The sequence below is a fragment of the Sebastes fasciatus genome, chromosome 16, assembly GCF_043250625.1.
Source record: "Sebastes fasciatus isolate fSebFas1 chromosome 16, fSebFas1.pri, whole genome shotgun sequence".
Taxonomy (NCBI): domain Eukaryota; kingdom Metazoa; phylum Chordata; class Actinopteri; order Perciformes; family Sebastidae; genus Sebastes; species Sebastes fasciatus.
Genome location: NC_133810.1, coordinates 28338468 through 28358476, shown reverse-complemented (window position 1 = coordinate 28358476; position 20009 = coordinate 28338468). Strand labels below are relative to the sequence as shown.

The window sequence follows — 20009 nt, the reverse complement described above, 5'->3', positions numbered from 1 at the left end:
GTAAAAATAGATAGGTGAAATAAAGTTCTCCTTCCACCAGCCAATTATGTGTCTGTATTAGAGTTGCTCGATTAACTGATGGACAGAAAATTAATCAGATACATTTTTCAGATGCATAATGTCACGATGTTGACCAGTCACAGGTAAAGGCTGTTACCTCTGGAAGCGCTCCTGCTGCTCTCTCTGCTTGCGGATCTCAGGGAATTGCCTCTCATAGTACTCCCGCGTTCTGCTATCCTTGGCTTTGCGTCTGGGGTTGTTCTCCACCCGCTCCACCTTCTTCTCCCACGCTTCCATCAGCTGGTCGTAGCGCTGGCAGATCTTCTGTTCCTGTGTGCGCAGCATGGAAAACGTTAGGTCAGGAGTCAGGACTGGAGTGGGCGTCCATAACTACAGTAAGAGCCAAAATTACTTCTTGCCAATGCAATGAGCCAGAAGATCCACAAGGAACATATGTTAGATACCATGAGGGAGCTGGTATTTCTGTATTCCCAAATAAAATCCACTGACTGTAATACGGATTGAAAGGGTATTGAGATCTCCCGTTCCTATAATGTTACCTAAATATGGGATACTTTAAATAAAGCCCATTTAGAAAACAATTATAAACACAACCACAGACGAGCTGCAGAAACTTGAAGTGGGAGCAGAAGAGTTGAGAGAGTACATGCTGTTCAGGAATTTCTGCTCTTTTGCAATGTTGTTACAGAAGCTTACTTTTCAATCAGCACATACTCTTTACAAATGGTCTGGCAAATTATAATTCTACTGGAGAAAGGGCAAAACATTCTGGTCTTTACTGCTAAAATTAGCACTTTTACTGTAACAAAAACTAAAGTCAAAGGAGAGTTAAAGTGTTTAGTGAAGATATGGAAAGATTCCTGTACTGGGAGGACAATACAGCCTCGTTTCCACTCTCCACAGCGAGGGACAAACAATTCACCTTCCTCTTGGCACGAGGCCATGTGCACTCTGCTATTGTTCAGAGTCCAAAAGTGGTCTGTCCGACCCTGAGAGGGAGCAGGCAGTAAACGGTGGGACTCGCTGAGCCATTGCAATACAAAAAAAGAGCCAAAGGTTTCAACATGGGGTGATTCAGACATATTTAAATCACTGGTTACTGATAAGGAAGACAGAGAGTCAGGCGTCTGGCTAGCGTATTCCTCAGAACTGTTCTATGATGAGACAATATATATTAATATTATACGTGAACATATAAAAGCACTTCTTGGCCCGCACAATACCTTTCAACAAACGAGGGGAAACCAAGGCGTTTCCTGTACTGTAAATACATCAATGCGCTAGCCACGTTAACAGCATGGCTCAAGGGATGGCAATGACGATCGGTCAGTACACCATTTTCGCTGAGACTGAAATATCTCAACAACTTGATTGTTATGAGCCCTTTGTAGACATTCATGGTCCCCAGAGAATATAGCCTACTCACTTGGTTGGTGGTTTGAGTGAAATGTTGCCCCTGGATGAATTACACTAACTTTGGTGATTACCTTAACTTTCCTCATCAGGTCCATTGTCCAATACTTTGAATACCTAAAGCCTGCAAAACTAACGACTTTGTTTATAGTGCTAATTAGCCAATGTCAGCATGCTAACACACTATGGTGACCATAGTAAACATTATACTTGCTAAACATCAGCATCATCACTGTGAGCATGTTAACATGCTGATGTTAGTGTTTAGCTCAAGTCCAGCCTCACAGAGCTGCTGGCATGGCTGTACTCTTAGTTCTTATTTTAGGGATTATATCAAATCAGCACTAAATGTTCAGTGAGCTGTCTAACAACATGGACATTCAAACAACTACAGACTTTTTTCCGAACTGAGTTTCAAGATGACGAGAAGATTCAGAGAGAAAGTGTGCAGTTAAATTGCTCACGTGTATATTCAAATTGTGTTCTCACTTAACATGCAAATGTTAAAACCAGAAAAACTGCAGTTGGTTAAATTTCTGTGTAAATATTACATAGCTTTTGAGTAAACAGGGAAGAGACAATGTGTCAAAAGCTTTAACAATCCCAATAATATACATCCTGGTTAGCTGAGGTCAGCTGAGGTCAGCTGAGTGCAAGCAGTCAGGTATGATGTGACCGTGGAAATGGGTGGCGCCACACGACTTCCACAATGCTTTTCCTAACAGCAGGGACACTTACCCTTTGTTTACGAGCGTGGTTCCTCCTCTTGAAAAACAATATGAGCTTCTTCCTCATGACTTGGTTTCTAAAAGAGAATAACAATCAATCAGTGAAATGGTGATAAAGCTATGTTCATTAGCAAATTTACCAGAAAGCATAATACATAAAAAAGTAATGCCCTACAAAAAAAATTTCAGAATGAAAAGGCAAGAGATATGTATTCCCTTCAGCTAGTACACATATACCTTTGTAAATTTTAATATTTTTGAGGGATAGAGCTTGATATATTCTCCAGCGACCCCACCAAAAAAACATTATGGACATCATTGTTTATTTGCACTGTTGCAGCTACAAAATACTGGGAACTCTTGTGTTGTTGTGTTGACTCATGATGGCGGCTGTGGGGGGAGAATAGTGAGAGAGCTGACCCTGAGAGTGTGGCCCGTAGAGCAGATTCACAGAGGTGGTCTCTGTCCTGATAAAAGACTGAGCCAGATGGGCCGCTCTCCTGGTACACACTGAGAAGGCGTTTATCCTAGACGGCCTGGCCTTCAGCCCCCCTCCCAACACAACCCTACTTTAAAAACACACCTACTGCAGACACACATGTTCTTTCACTTCCTTTCTCAATCACTCTCCTTACTGTCTGTAGGGCGACTCGATCGGGCGACTCGGCAATCACATTAGACAGAATTATCAGCTGGGTTTATCTTGCTGAGGTCAGCGTTACCTCCAGCACTTTCCTCAGCTGAGATGGTTCCCATCCTGTTAGTGTGCTAAGCATCACGTCTGATGTAATGTTCTTCCACCTGTCAAGGCCGACAGATGTTCATGAAATGAATCTAGAGAAGAAATGTAGATACTCACGTCTTGATGTTGTCATGGTACACCTTTGTGTCTGATGGCTGATTGTAGAGGGGCTAAAAAGGGGAAAAAGCAGGCCAGGGACAGGCAGTGGTTTAATCATTAGCTATTAGGCAAGCAGTAATATCTAACTTGCTACTGAGCTAAGCATGACCTTTTCCTCAAAGCACATGAAAGGGCAAAAATATATTATTAACCATTAAATCACATACCAGCTCAACCTTAGGACCAAAACCTTCCAGTACTTTATGGGCCTCTTCAGCTTTTTTCTAGAAAAAAAAAAGAGATTGTATTTTAATTACAAGGTCAGAGCTCAACACGAACTTTTCAGCTTTTGATTGTCAAAACTGAAAATATGGTTGCCATTTTTAGTCACCTTATATTTTGAGTAATTAAGATACTATGCAGTTACAAGTAGCTATGTAATGTAAATGTGCCAAAAAAGAATAAAAACGTTCTTATAATTTTCATCCAGCTCAACGATGCCAGGATACTTTGCCTCCCAAGACTTCACAAATTTTCTTTTTGTTTTTCGTCCAGGTTCATCCGATTCAGCCATATTTCAATATCACTAATGCAACAAATATTTTTAAAAAATATTTATTTTTGGGTGCACATTTTGCAGTTTGCAGTCCTTATTTTATGCATGATAAAAAATGGTTGCCAATGGCAACCTGGCAGCTCTTACTGTTGAGCCCTGAAGGTCTACAAAAGTAAAAAGAAACTGCAATTGGAGCGTATTCAAAAACAAAACATTTCACCTGGAAAAACCTTCCATCTGACGATCAATATTATAAGTGGGATATACTTATACAATTATAATTGATATGATACATTTTTAGTGGCTACAGCATAAACGGAAGCTTCAATTAATGAGCCTCTGCAAATGATACATTTAAAAGTGAGCAGTTGCACCTGCCTGAAAGGAGCGATATGTGATACAAGAAAAAAAATAAAAAAATAAAAAAGAACGTTCCCACTGCTGCATAATTAATATGGTTGGCTACGACAGTTTTCCTGGATCAGTAAAGGACTGGCAGCTTATTCAAGATACTCAGAACGATACTAGATAACTCCTGATTTCCCCTTTTCATAAGCCCACATCTACAGACTGAGACAAACAGCCGCAGCTGCCAGACTGGATGCTGTGCATGCTGCCGGAGCAGCTTTACAGCCTAAAGGGTTAATGGCTGACTGAGAAGGAAGGCGCGTCTCAGCACTCTCCTACCACAACATTGTCTGACGGACATGAACTACAGTGACCTCCATAAACACACACACACTCATTCATTCCCCTATTGTTCAGCTGAAATACAGATAATGAGATAATGATGCCTGTGCACTTGACTTTTAGCTTATTGTATTCTTAATTCTTTATAAAAAAGTTAGACAAAAATAAATTGATAAATATCTGACAAAATTGCACTGCAGTAAAAACATTTCTAACATCAGTAATGCATATACTACAATATTATGTCTGAAAATCAAAACATCGCTATGCCAAATGCTGTATTTCGACATGGGGGGGATACTCGCGCAGAGCTGGGCTGTGATCAAACTCGAACATTAAACCCATATCTCGGCATGTACACCACTGTTTATTGAAAGACAGCACCACTAGAGACGCTACATTAACTCTTAAGTTTCCTGTAGCTGCTCCACAGTAAAAGCCTCCCACTGGTTTGCCAGTGGACAATTTAATGTAAATCAGCAGCAGGAGGAAACTGCATCAGCAGTAACTTCGCTTTCAGCCATATCTGAGCGGAGTTAAAACAGTAAAATAAGGTGGATACTTGAAAGCAGGAACAGACGCATGAGGGAAAACTAAACTCCAAACCACAGAGATTCAGTTAGAAGCAACAAAAGCACTGAGAGCTGAATGCAGAGAGACTTAAAGACACACGTTCAGGCATCAATTTAGCGCAAAAATGGCTTGTTTTGAGATAAGAGACTGTCACTGGTTGTGCTGTGGTCGCCATGGTTATCCCTTGCTGTGCAAAGCGTGCCGCGGCTCCGCACAATTTTAGCTGGTTAACCCTGGCTGGTGGGAAAACAAAAACAAGCTACTTCCAGCTTTGAGGATGCACAGAGATGATAGATACAAGAACAGCTGCAGTTGTTTAGAACACAAACAGAATGACTGAGGAGAACTAATGCTTGTGTGTCTCGATGTTCGCAGCAGATGACTAACCCTGTTCTCATCGTAGATGATCTGGACTATGCTGCGATGCTTGTGCTCCACTGGGGGAGGGGTCACTGGCTTTTCTGGCTCCACTGGCTTTGCTGCTTCCTCCTCCAGTTGTTGCTAAGAGACAACACCAACACAAAACATTTTGACCAATAGCACACAAGAAAAAAACACACAAAACACAAAGGAGAACATAGGGAGCCTCCTTTCTTCTATTCACAACCCAATTAAACATTTTGTATATTTTTTGTCTGTATTCGTTTTCATATGGTGGAAAATGTTGTTTGGTGGATGCGTGTACACGGTGTTGATCTGATCTCCACTTCTGATATCTAAGGCACATGCAGGCATTATCAGATTACTCTCTTACAGGCTTGTTCAAGTATGACTTCTTTGTTGTTTTTTTTAAACAGATCTGAAGGTTTGACCTGGTGAGTGTTTGGTAGGTCAATGTTTACAAGTCAAAGGTTATGTAAACTACCAGGTTACAGAGATTAGGAGTTCCTGAAATACCTCAAATAAACAATAAATCCCTGAAAATCTTTGGGAAAACGTAGATTGAAAAAAAAGACACATACTATGTCCCGGCAAAGCTCATCTTACATTCCTATCTAATGAGACCGAATTCCAAAAAAGATAGCAGGAGAAAAGCAGCCACAAACTAGATTAAGAACTAGAAGATCCAGACAGGAAAAATAAGCCCGTAGCTCTAGAAATTCAGTTCCTTGCGAGTACCTTATTGGGAAAAGACATACAGTAGATGATGGGAACAAGCTTGTTAAGCCATAGATCTGTAAAAGTATCTTATGAATTGCTTTCTGGAGACTTCTGGAGTCATGTGCACGGCTTCGAAAATTATTGGCTGTTTCCTCCCCTCCATGTCTGAACTATACCACATCCGCATCCGGCGGAAAGGTTTGCAAATTTTAAAGGACTCCTCACACCCTGCAAACCCTCTATTCAGTCTTCTACCTTTGGGTAAAAGACTACGCAGTATTAAGAGTAAAGGCCCTGACACACCAAGCCGATGGTTGGCCGCCGGACAGTTTGGGGCCGTCGGTGAGCGTCTGTCGGCCTAGTTTTTCCGTCCGATTCAGCATGTTGAATCGGCGTCGGTGCCCGTTGGTAAGAGAAATCACTCTGATTGGCTGTTCAGCTTAAACGAATCAGTGCACAAGAAGAGAAATGGACGTGAAGAAAGCCAACGAGTAAAGTCAAGAAGACAAACACAGAAGGTGTATATGTATATTTTCACAACAACATGGCCATCTGGAATGAAGCTAAGTGGTGAGTGAGAGTGGTGTGAAAATGGTCGGCAACACCGCTTTGTTTCTTGTGCGTATCATAACAACTGCTTGTATATCCGCCGTCCTCGGTCTTCCGGTTCCCCTTTTTGAATGACAAATACAGACTACTGCGACCTGCTGCTGTGGAGAGTTATTTCCTCTCACGCAGGTGCAGAACGTATGTGGTAGCTGGCCGTTGGCTGTAGTCTTTGCGGTGTGTTCGAGTGCAACTTTATGGCCAAGACAAAGGCAACGTGATGCAACTCAACTGGTAGCCTCCGTCGCTGCTAGTTCTTTGATGTCGGGTTGGTGTGTCTGGGCCTTAAAACATCTCGTTTCCACAATAGCACTTATCCCGAAGCAATCCGCATCCTAAATGCTTCAACGGTTGTATAAACAAGCACATGCACTTTAACTTGACATTTTAAGGGCATGAGCCATCTGGTTGCACTTTTGTATATAATGTATTGTATTGTGGCAGTATGTTTTTGTTGTGTGTGCCACGTGATTATATGTTTTGTGTTTGAGCGCACCAAAACAAATTCCTTATCATCTGCTGGTGATGTGACAATAAATAATTTAATCTTAAACCGAAATTATACTTTGCGGGTCTGCGAGTACGTGAGGGTCCATGTGACATAAATGTCCTCATCAGAGGGTTTACGTGTAAGCTCTGTGTGGATGTCCGCGTACCGGCAATGTGTTATGACTACACGGACCTGTCCGTCTTGTCCACGCAGCCACTAGGTTACAAATGGCAGCGTAGCAATCTACTGCGCATGTGAGGAACTCGTCCTTATTCTCTTTACAATACATCTATTCAAACTGTATCTGGATTATTAACAAGTGACGGCTGCTGTATATACAATAATCATCACACCTCAACAAATTCACAGCAATGTCAGTAAACAGTCACCGTCAATCCTGTTCTTTTAAAACTTAATTACACTAAATACAAATCCAGTTCAGGACATTGACAACTTATACTTAGTGGTTTATAATTACACATCATTTTATAAAAGCAACAAGGATTAACAACGCCTCATTGCTGTTCTAAAATTAAAATCACCTGTCATTGGTTACAGCTTAATTAAAATAACAAGAGAAATCATTAGTTGTGCCAAGTTTTCATCCAATGATTCATTGGGTTTGGTACATGTTGTGAGAAGAAGTGTTTCACTAGGTATTAGGTAACCAACCTGCTTTTTCTTCAACTTGAAAATCTGCTGCTCCACTTTAGCGATCTCTCGGTCCACGCGGTCCATGCTCTGGATCAGCTCCTCTTTGGATAGTTTGGAAGGAGAAGCGTCCTGGTCATCGCCCATGTGCGGTGTAGGTCCTCCTGCAGACGGGGACTCCACTTTGACAGAGAACTGAGACTCCTGGCAAAAACAAAAAAGGTAAATTGAGTTTAAAAAACTACAGCTCAAGATCTGTACAAAGCCGAATTATTCAATCCAGTCCTGCAGGCATATTCTGCATCTATATCTATCTATATCATCTGTATCTATTGCTAATAGTACAACACGCAAACACATACTGACATTATAAACCACAGAGAAGACAGAAGTTATTTCTCATTATGAGGAGAGGGCTATTAAAGGTCACTAGTGTTGTAAACCATAGTGTAGTTCAATAGTGCATAACAATAGAAAAGTCAAGTGTCATTACTCAGTTTGTCTCTGCAAGGACAAAAATGCAAATGTGGCTTCCTGGTTTGCAAAAGTAGGTGAAGAGGAACAGGGCTCACCTTTTTGACCTCCACAGAGGATCTTAGACTGTCCTGTACTGTATGGGTCATGGGCAGGACAATACCCCCGGCAGAGGGGGGTGTACGGGAGATGTGGGCCTCGACAACAGTCTCCATGCGAGGGCGTTTAGACTCCGAGGCCTCATGCTCAGACTGGGCTGAGATGGAGTGAAACTGCTGTTCGTAACCATGGCGTCTCTCTGGAGGCCTGAAGAACAGAAGTAAACAAAGAATTACAGGACATATTAGAGGCTACATCTGGCTGTCTGGATGTATGATTCCCGAACTGTAATCTGGGGACATCCACGGCATCCCTGAGGGAGCTCAAAAGGAAAAACTACTCTCCAATACAGACTTAGAGAATTTAAAGTTAAGCCGTACCTTTCAGTTCCAGGGTGGAATTCAGACAGTAAAGATGGTCTTCTCCGACCCTGAGGATCTTGCATGTGAGTCCGGTAGTCTGGGACAGTGAAATCCTGAAGGCAAGAGGTACACACCATGAACAAATTTATAAAGCAATCTGATCAAGGTCACGACAGTATGAAAGAGTATAAATCATGCTTACAAAGAGACAAAGTTCTGTCCACACTGGGCAACACATCCATCTCATGCAACAGATATGCTTCACTTTTAATCAATACAGCTGTCTACACTGGCTGATTTGGTTCATTCACGCTTTACACACAAAACTGTGACCCGAAGCATCATTTTTGGCGTCACGTCTTTTTTCTCTCAGCTTGCACAACACTGATGATGTATTGGTGTGTGAGCGCTGTTAAAAGCTGCCTGAGGGGCGTCCTTGTGGCCTAAAGGCCCTGACACACAATTTCAGGCTGTCAGGTGAGCGTCTGCCGCCCTAGTTTTTGCGGTGTGTCCCGAACCGTTGGCACTATTCAACCTTTTAATGGCCGATTCAGCATGTTGAATCGGCGGTGGAGCACGTCTGTGTGAGAAATCACTCCGATTGGCCGTTCAGCTTAAGCGAATCAGTGCACGAGAAGAGAAACGAGTGTGAGGAAAGCAACCCAACAAGTAAACTTAAGAGGGCGCACACAAAAGTCTCTTCTCCTTTTCATCTTCATCTCATCTGATCAGTCGGACACACGGATATTTTCCCAATGACATGGCCATCTGGAATGAAGTTACTTTATTTTATGCACGTCTCATAACGGCTTGTAATCCGCCGTCCGGTTTCCCTTTTTGAATGACGAATACGGAGACTACTGCTAGGGCTTTTTAATGACAAAGATGACAGATTTAAAACAAATTAAATACTTGTTTATTGTTAAATGCAGAACACAGAAGGGAAATGAGGCGCAGTGTTTTTTTCAGCTGAGTTGTGTTAGAGTGCCAAGATACCAAATATCAAAATGTCGGTACAAAGTAGAGTGCTCGCACTGGATGAAGGGAAGGCTGAAGCCCGTAGGGAGAGAGGGCAGACCTGCTGGTCTATGTATTCATTTCTCTACTCCATTGATGTTGTTGTCCAGCACTTGTAGCTACATGTAGGATGTGACGACTTGTCTTTGTGGAGTTTTACCCATAGATGAACATTTTTCAACTCTCGGCGACCAGAAAGAAAAACACCAAACATGCAGCACTCAGTGAAGAAAAGACGCTCAGCACCTCGTCACGCTGTTGCCATTTGTAGCAGAGTAAAAGTGTAAAAAAGTGGCACACGTGAACATAGTGGTTGTGGCGGTTGCTTGCCATCCCGTACGGTTGGCTTGTCAATAGCGCGGTATTGCAATATTGCGACAGCCCTAACTACCGCTACCTGCTGGTGTGGTGTTATTTCCTCTCACGCAGGCGCAGAACATACGCGCTAGTTGGCCGTCAGCTGTAGTCTTGTAGTCGACGTGAGGCGACGCAAACAGTTGGTCTCTGTCACCGCTAGTTCTTTGATGTCGGTTTGGTGTGTCTGGGCCTTTAAGCACTCACCATTTAATTGCAACATCCCCAGTTCAAGTCCGGCCGGGGACCTTTGTTGCATGTCACCCCCCCTCACCCTCCTCATTTCCTGTAAGCTCTCTGCTGTACTCAATCTAATAAAGGCAAAGTTCCTAAATTAACTCTATGGACATTTCTACCACTCAACAACTGCAGTTCCTCTGAGCAGAAGAGTACAAGACACAGACACAACTGTCTGCATTTGGAGTTCTAATTGCTAAATATTAAAAACTGACTCATCTCCCGCTGATATACACGCATATGTTGCAACCGGTCTACAAATTAAAATTACAAGGAAGGGACATGTATTTATTATCAATGCAGGTGGAGATGACCATATAGCAATAAGAACAGATCTTGAACAAGCACACTGTGGAACCAGGGCTGGCCCAGACGTGGGGCAAGACTTCGGCCCTATTCAAACATCTCATCAGTCTGAGCACAATTAAATGACTGAAACCGGTAACACACCTCCGATCTGATCTGACAAACAAAAATTAATTTTGTTGCCGTCAAGAAAACTGATTAAAACCTTTTTAATACTCCAAAGCTTTTATCAAAAAGCTATTGGTTAAAGGACACATTCATACTATCAGCACACTGAGACCAAACAAACCTGAACAAGCAAATGCAGTTACAGGAAACATTTCATAACGCCCAGTCAGATTTAAGCAAACAATTCCAAATGCCCAGAAATGCACCGCCGACAGGTTTCTGTGAAAGTAAGTTTCTAAGAAGTGTGTCATCCAAAATGGCTGACAAACGTGATTCAACAGTCACAACAGTCAAATGAACACGCACCTGGAAAGTGAGCAGCAATTAAATATTATACGAACTTCATATAATTAGGATTGAACTGAAAATCACAAATATTTGTTCAGTATTGAGACAATGATTACCACGATTATTTGTTCATCTTAATTAGGGCATTGTAATTTGAACTTCTTTTTTTTTGTTTAATATATAAACCTGTAAACATGCATTAATTGTACTAATAGTAAAAGTTCAATATCTTTCTTCACATTAAATTTGTGTCTTATTGGGCACCTCGATAACAAGTCTCCTAACCGCAGCGGCCCGGGTTTGAATCCAACCTGCAGCCATTTCCGCAAGTCTCCCCCTCTCTCTCTCCCCCTCTCTAGACTATCCACTGCCCTATACATAAAGGCTTGAAAATGCCCAAAAAAATCTTTAAAAAACAAAAATTTGTGTCCTATAAGAGTTAAAATATTAATAAAACCAGAATCAATAAAAATATTAACACTAATAATAATAATAATGCTACCACAGCAGTAAATAATAGAATACCCGCTACATTTAGTGTGCACGTAGTGAAAATGCTGTTGCTGCCGCAGCTGGGTTTAGGCAACGGAGAGACCTTCAGCTGAAACCACGGCGAGCTAGGCGGAACCCCCACCTCCGACTCCGTGTGTAGCTGCAAATCAGCGACGAAGAGGTCAGTGGACACGCGTTACCTATTCAGATTAACTGCACAAACAGATTTAGGGTGCATCATAAAGGCTTCGTTTGACAAATATCTCTGATAAATCTGAATTAACTCTAAATTAACTCTGGTTAATCCCATAAACTTCAAATTGTACTTGTTAGTTTGTTAGTGCACTTCACCGTAACAAACTCTTCATCTAATCCAATCAGTGATGCTCTGCACGGACCTGACTTTTAAGTCTGAACGCAACCCACCAAGGTCAACGCTGAGTTCAAATAATTTTATTAGAAAATCTGGCTGAATCTGGCTCGAATCTTTCGTGAGCATGGGACGACAACAATCCAACGTATTACCTTGAATTAAATCCTGATCCAGTTGGTTAGGAAACTACAGCAAAAATGTAGCTCTAAGTAGACATACTGCAAATGTAACCCGTTCACTGTATTTATTAAGTGTTTCTTGTATAGTACAACAAAAGCTGAAAAGTCTAAACGGTTAAATAGTTTTGATACCTTATATTTTCAAGTCAAACTTTACAATCAATATCAGAAAGATCCAACCATTTCGCTGTAGAGCACTGTAACTTTAAGAAGTTATTTACTATATATCATTATTATTCATAGAAGTTTGCTTACATATAAACCTCCAATGCCTCAGAGTAAAGTCAACTTGTAAAAGCCCACAGTGTCTTGAGTGCTGGCCCAATTATGACAAAGACAAACATGACCGTTAGCTCAAATACAACGATGCAGAAGGACGATTTTACCTGTTGGTGGCGCGAGCCGCTGAAGGTGTACTGGACAGAATGTGGCGGGTACCGGCCCTGCTCGCTGCTGAAGCTCCCCTGGCTGGGGGGGTAGCCCGAGCTACTGGACATCCTGACTCAGTGCTGGTGGGCTGCTGCTGCTTCAGAGGTTTGAGCTAGACCATGTTTGGAGACACAAACCACCTGCACCAAGACAGAAACACAGTCACATTTTAGACAGATTGAAGCCTCTTAAATATATTTTTATGCATGACGAACAATCTAAGAAAAGGACTCAGCCACCTAACATGAAATCATACTACGTTATATTGAAAATATTGGATAGTAGTGTCAAAAAAAATGCAGCACTTTTGAGAGACGTAGTGCTGCTGCAGCGTCACACAGAGTGTAGAACTCAAGATGAGCTATCGTGAGAGGTCTGTCGAGCATAGAGTGTGCTATCAAGGCAGTATGCACTACATAAACACTAGACACAACAAGAGGGAGCGCCACAAATCTTAATGATAGTATGTTGGTTAAACAAAGATCTTATTTGAAAGTCAGTACAGTAAAAAAATCACTCAAATATCTCTGTGTTTCCATGCAGGTGAGTATAGGCCTAAAGCACTGCCCATCCTGCAGATATCACATCTTGTTGCCAGTGTGGGTAATAAGGTTAGAATCAAATCCAAAATACACCACTCATAGCTCTTACTTTACCTTACAGGGGCGGGAATATAAATCACGGCTTTTGAAACAGAAGTGAAAGGATGATCTTGGAACAACTGGTACATTAATTAAAAAAACACTTTGGGCTGTGCAGCTGCAGCTCAGGAAAACACCAAAACAGGATTTCTGTGGGTGGAAAGAACAGGAGCCTGTTCTTCAAAAATGGATAACTGAGTTAACTTGATTCGACTTTTGAATTTGTTATCAGCCTGGATTCTTTTGTTCTTTATAAATAGAAAATATGTTAATAATAATTAAAAATGCAGGCATTAAATTCCCTCCGCTCCGTCCATCAAACATTCAGATCTTCCTCAACCTTAACTGAGTAGTTTGATTGGTCTGAACAGAATCATTAATCATGATAAGACCGCCACAAGTGAGTATTGTTGGAAAAAAAACTTGTTGAAAATGAACTTTGAACAGATCTCAGTCTGAACAGATATGTTCAGTATAAAAATATAAACAAAAACATTGCCAGTAGGCATTTTGCAGATATATTGAAATAATCACATTATGTTAAAGGATCAGTGTGTAAAATTTCGGGGGATCTATTTGCAGAAATGGAACATAATATTCATAACTATGTTTTCATTAGTGTATAATCATCACTAAGAATCATGTTTTTGTTAGCTTAGAATGAGCCCTTCATATCTACATAGGGAGCGGGTGCACTTCACAGAGTCCGCCATGTTGCACCAGCATGTTTCTACCACCACATCAACACTAATTTCAGTTTCAAAACAAAAACGATCTCCATCCAGACGAGCGTTTTAGAGCCGTTTCATAATTAATCACCATCCATACTACTACGCCTGAAAACGCATATCACATGACCATTCACGTACACTCACGGGGCATGCGCGTGATGGTATAAACAGGAAGCAGCGCTGTTGGTTAAAACTACAAAGGAAGAACAGCAAAGGCTAAATGCAGAATTTAACTGCACAAACAGCTGCTAGCATAGACAACAGGGTCAGCAACACTTGTAACTCATCCTCCATGTTGAAATGAACCACTTGTGGTCGAGGCTGACATCTTTTGTTTTCTTCTGGAAAAGGTTCACATGATAGGGGCATGACAAATCAGGGAAGGGCGCGTCATGATAGGTAATTCCAATGCACAAATCTATAAGTAGTTTAGCCTACTATGACGTTGATCCAATTTTAGCAAATTAGTTGAATCAGAGAGACATATAATTATCAATTGGCCATGCAAATTCATCTCTTGTGCAAACAATCTGTTGTTAGTTAAAAGGGATTGGCAGAGTGTGTCATTTCATAGTTTAAATATTTTTTGATGGGAAACTTGTTCCGATTTTAATTAACTTCTGCTGTGCAGCTCTGGTAAAAAAGGTGCAGCCTCTGTAGCCTTACACGCCATGCCAGCCAATCATATGAGCAGTTGGTTTCAACTTTCCACGTTTGCATTACTTCTGAATAAAAACCCATGGTTAACTGGTGTAATTTTATCCAAGATGAACAAATCAATCCCCCACTTGTATTTAAACATGTGAGTTGAAGAGAAATTACCAAGTTTATCTCAGCTGCTCAAAGTCATGTTTGCCTGGATCAGAATAGGACAGAGACAGGAAGCATCATCACACAGTACTTTACAACTTTTCAACTGAGCAAAAACATAGATTTTGTATTTGGTCTGCAACAAAAACATGCTACCAAAAACACACAGAAAAAGTTTCTGCGTCACAGGACTTTTTTTGTTGCTCTTTTGGTCTTTCTTCCAACATAAGAATCTGTGTTCTGCTGGCTCGAGTATTTTTATTCTAGGTCTGCAAGATTTACAGCATGACCACCATGCCAAGACATTATGATGCTAACTTCAGGGATGGAAAAGCTACAACCGTTGCCACCATAACCAGGGTGGGAAGCTGTTATTTTATTTCAATCCGCAGGCCACATAGTTTGGTGGGTCCCATAATTTGAGATCCACTTTCACAATTTCAGAAATGATACTAAAAATATCATCGGGTGTCTTGACACAGTGACTTGTAAAAGAAACTAACAACCACATTGACTGTGACTGGTGGATGGTTTTGATTTTTTTTTAACCATAAGAGTCATTACCCATTTAGAATGCCATAACTTTGTACCTTTGTAAACCACTAAAGCAGTTCAGCAAAGGTTGTTACGGCCCATGTTTTCTACACAAAGCCAACACCTCTCAGCTCCAAATCTGGTTCTTAAATGTATAGAGGTTAAGTCTCATTTTCAAGAGCACCTTTTGGCTTTGAGCCAAACTAATGTAGGGCAAATCATCTCAAAGCAAATTGTCAAATGGGAGAGACAAACGTAAATGTCAAAATGTGAAGAGCAATTGAAACAACAAAAGAAGAACTCTTAAGGAACACCCTGCAGCACTACAGCTGCCTTGAAATATTACAACCAGCAATCACAGTTTTACTTTTACCGTTCTGTTTTTTCCACACTTTATTTACAGAGTTAAGTTGATATACCAGAAAATGAATGGCCAATCCACTGAAATTGATTACTGACTGAAAAAAAATCTAATAAAAATGCTTAAAAATTAGGAACTTGTGTTGTTTTCTGAGGTGATGACCAAATATTTACCAGTATGGCTGACACCTAATCAAACAGGAAACAAATTTGTTGCACTGGTGTGGTTAGCGAGGATTTTGTCATATGTCAAGTGGCTCCTTTGCAAATACATTATTTGTTCCTGTGCTCCCAATGGAAAAATGAAACTAAAAAGAGACAGACCTCCTGGGTCTGCCTTTTGTCTCAGCATCCTTCCTGTTTAGCAAGACATCAATTGTTTTATTATACAAAGCAACTGATTGAGCAGGATAATACTCATATGCTTACCATTAGAATCAGCTGCTGCAGGCCTGGTTAGAGACCTGACTGTCCACAACATGTTTCTCAGCTTTTGTAATAACTTGCACAGAAATGCATGATGGGAATCAATTAATTGACCTTTTGTTTCAATACAGTTGATGATGCATCCCTGTCTCATCTAAAAAATATATATTGTGGATACAGCTCATTCACCCCTGGGTGTTCCCATACCTCTTTCATTTCAATTTAAACTGTTTTTAGAAGTGGTTGCAGGCATTTTGATGGTAGAGGCATGCCGTTTCAGGTTATAAAAATGACTTATGGTTAGATATATTTCCTTTACACGGTTAAGTTCTTAGTACAGTTAATTTTAGAAAGCATTTGCAATGCTCTCTGATGATTTCCCAGCAAACCTTTTGTCTCAGCATCCTTCCTGTGTGCAAGACATCAAATCCCTCAATTGTTTTATTATTCAAAGCAACTGATTGAGCAGGATAATATTGATATGCTTACCATTAGAATCAGCTGCTGCAGCCCTGGTTAGTGACCTGACTGTCCACCACATGTTTTTATCCCTGCTTTTGTAATCACTTGCACAGAAATGCATGATGAGGAATCAATTAATGGACCTTTTTCACAATACAGTTGATGATGCATCCCTGAATGTACATAAAAATATATTGTGGATACAGCTCATTCAACACCTGGGTGTTCCCCTACCTCTATCATTTCAATGTAAACTGGTTTTAAATTGTATTTTCCATAGTGGTTCAATGCATTTTGATAGTAGAGGCATGCAGTTTCAGGTTATTATTAGTTATATTTTCTTTACACTGTGAAGTTCTTAGTACAGTTAATGTTATAAAGCATTTGCAATGCTCCTCTGATGATTTCCCATCAAACCCAGCAGCCATGGTGAACTTCTAGGCCTCATACATGACCATGCTTTTGTAATAACTTGCACAGAAATGCATGATGGGAATCATTTAATGGACCTTTTTCACAATACAGTTGATGATGCCTCATCTCTTTTGACATGAATGCACATAAAAATATATTGTAAATACAGCTCATTCACCCCTGGGTGTTTCCCTACCTCTATCATTTCAATTTAAACTGGTTTTAAATTGTATTTTCCAAAGTGGTTGAAGGCATTTTGACAGTAGAGGCATGCAGTTTCAGGTTATTATTAGTTGTATTGTCTTTACACAATTTTAGAAAGCATTGCAATTGTTTTATTATACAAAAGCAACTGATTGAGCAGGATAATATTAAAATTCCTACCATTAGAAACAGCTGCTGCAGCCCTGGTTAGTGACCTGACTGTCCACCACATGTTTTTATCCCTGCTTTTGTGATCACTTGCACAGAAATGCATGATGGGAATCAATTAAGGGACCTTTTTCACAATACAGTTGATGATGCATCCCTGAATGTACATAAAAATATATCATGGATACAGCTCATTCAACACCTGGGTGTTCCCCTACATCTATCATTTCAATTGAAACTGTTTTATATTGTACTTCAGGCATTTTGATAGTAGAGGCATGCAGTTTCAGGTTATTATTAGTTGTATTGTCTTTACACGGTTAAGTTCTTAGTACAGTTAATTTTAGAAAGCATTGCAATTGTTTTATTATACAAAAGCAACTGATTGAGCAGGATAATATTAAAATTCCTACCATTAGAAACAGCTGCTGCAGCCCTGGTTAGTGACCTGACTGTCCACCACATGTTTTTCATCCCTGCTTTTGTGATCACTTGCACAGAAATGCATGATGGGAATCAATTAATGGACCTTTTTCACAATACAGTTGATGATGCATCCCTGAATGTGTATAAAAATATATCATGGATACAGCTCATTCAACACCTGGGTGTTCCCACACCTCTATCATTTCAATGTAAACTGGTTTTAAATAGTATTTTCCATAGTGGTTCAATTTTAGAAAGCATTTGCAATGCTCCTCTGATGATTTCCCATCAAACCCAGAAGCCATGGTGAACTTCTAGGCCTCATACATGACCATGCTTTTGTAATAACTTGCACAGAAATGCATGATGGGAATCAATTAATGGACCTTTTTCACAATACAGTTGATGATGCATCCCTGAATGTGCATAAAAATATATCATGGATACAGCTCATTCAACACCTGGGTGTTCCCCTACCTCTATCATTTCAATTGAAACTGTTTTATATTGTACTTCAGGCATTTTGATAGTAGAAGCATGCAGTTTCAGGTTATAAAAATGAATTATGGTTAGTTATATATCCTTTACACGGTTAAGTTAATTTTAGAAAGCATTTGCAATGCTCCTCTGATGATTCCCCATCAAACCCAGCAGCCATGGTGCACTTCATGGCCTCACACAGTGAGAAACAGTGATGAATCCTGCTGCTGTGTGTTGTTATTGTTGTCTTTAACACCCATTCTGTCATATTAGATTCTAGCTTGTCTTTGGGGGGATGGGTCTGTTTCCACAACACACAGAGCTTTTCCCGGAAATGCACCAAAAAACACGCACAATAACCAACCTCAGCTCAGAAGTACATGCTTCTTTAACACCTCAGAGCAACAACAGAGAGTGTGGGATGTTGTTGTTGTCAGCTAGCAGCTCACTCAGCCTGGAGTTCACCTTTCAATGCTCAAACACGACGCCATCTTGAACGGCAGATTTCCATCGTAGCACCGGAGAGAGCTTCACATTGCGGGCTAATTAGACGTGTAGACGGGTATATTAGACGCTAATATTGAAGATATGTACTCACCGCATGTTTAGAAGCTGTACCAGTGCGAGAGAAAGGTTTCTCTGGGTGTTAATATGAGTGAATTGTTGATTGTAAATCCGCGGGTTGTTGGTTGAGCTGTGAGACTGAGCAGACTGAAGGCTGCGCCGCATTTGTCGGTCGATATCCTGACAGGGTGAAATAAATTATCTCAACTCGGTTGAATACACTGTGTATTAGTATTCCTCTATCTTCGTCTATGTGTAATAAAAACAATAACATACATGTTTATGAAGTAAGTTCACTGTTATATTACACATTTCATAAATACTTTAAAATATATATATTTTTATATTTATGTACCTTTAAGGATAATGCAGTGTGACACCTAAAATCGTCCCCCTCAAACACAGTACCTTTCCTGGTGTTAATAATAAAAAGTGTAATTTTCACTTTTCAATGTTTGATTTAAATAAATTTAAAATCTAATTTCTTCTACAAATCTTTTTTTTTCAATATTATATTTATTTGTTTTTTTGCTCATTTTGAAACAACAAAACAAACATTCACAAACGTCCCCAATAATAACATTCCCTGTACAAAGACACTTAACAAACCTAATATTAATATAAAATAAGCCAGTATAGAGACAGGAAAAACATATTATATACAAAAAATAGATATATAAGTAAAAAGAATATACACAAGTAAAAGAAATAAAATTTAAAACAATAAAATATATTTATATATACATATATATACTGTATACACATATACATACATACACATATACGCACACGCAGTATATACACATACCAAAACACATATACATATAATACATTTTTTAAAAAGTCTGTACAATTCAGTCATCATCCTGTTTTATCTCCCTATTCACAATCATCCTGCTCCAGCAACGATACATACACATTACAAGTTACCTTGCACCAATCCTTATCTGATCACAGGGATCTACATTCAGGCCATTCATAAAATGTATGAAAGGTCATCTCTTTAATCCATTGACTAGAGTTAGGTCTCAGAATATCCTTCCATTTTAAAGCTATGACACGTTGTTCCGGGACATCTTTATTCAAATATGCCAGGAAATTATTCTGTATCATATTCATGTGTTAATTCGCCTTAAAACGTTTATTTAAACTCAAATTAACAGAGAATGCGATGAGTGAAAAACACTATTGTGGGGGGGTAAAAAAGGGGGCAGCTATTTGCTTTTGTTGGACTTAATTATAATACTTAATGCATTTATAATATAATAGAATTATATGCATCAGACAGACTGCGTAACAGCTGTGATACACGACTATTGAAACAAGTGAATATAGTGTTTG

General features: G+C 40.0%; 1 protein-coding gene across 7 annotated transcripts in view; it reads right to left on the bottom strand.

Annotated features, from left to right (window-relative positions):
* The window catches only part of ncor1 (nuclear receptor corepressor 1), a 70450-nt gene extending 51612 nt beyond the window's left edge, over positions 1 to 18838 (bottom strand). For all 7 annotated transcript variants that reach the window (XM_074611613.1, XM_074611617.1, XM_074611618.1 and 4 more), the window contains exons 1-10: positions 18703 to 18838; positions 12406 to 12588; positions 8624 to 8718; positions 8243 to 8450; positions 7692 to 7874; positions 5210 to 5323; positions 3231 to 3287; positions 3022 to 3074; positions 2173 to 2239; positions 158 to 330 (exon numbers count right to left, since the gene is read on the bottom strand). In XM_074611613.1, the coding sequence (XP_074467714.1) occupies positions 158 to 330; positions 2173 to 2239; positions 3022 to 3074; positions 3231 to 3287; positions 5210 to 5323; positions 7692 to 7874; positions 8243 to 8450; positions 8624 to 8718; positions 12406 to 12516 (1061 nt within the window). In that variant the 5' untranslated portion in view covers positions 12517 to 12588; positions 18703 to 18838. The remainder of the gene's footprint in view (positions 1 to 157; positions 331 to 2172; positions 2240 to 3021; positions 3075 to 3230; positions 3288 to 5209; positions 5324 to 7691; positions 7875 to 8242; positions 8451 to 8623; positions 8719 to 12405; positions 12589 to 18702) is intronic.
* Positions 18839 to 20009: the final 1171 nt, after the last annotated feature.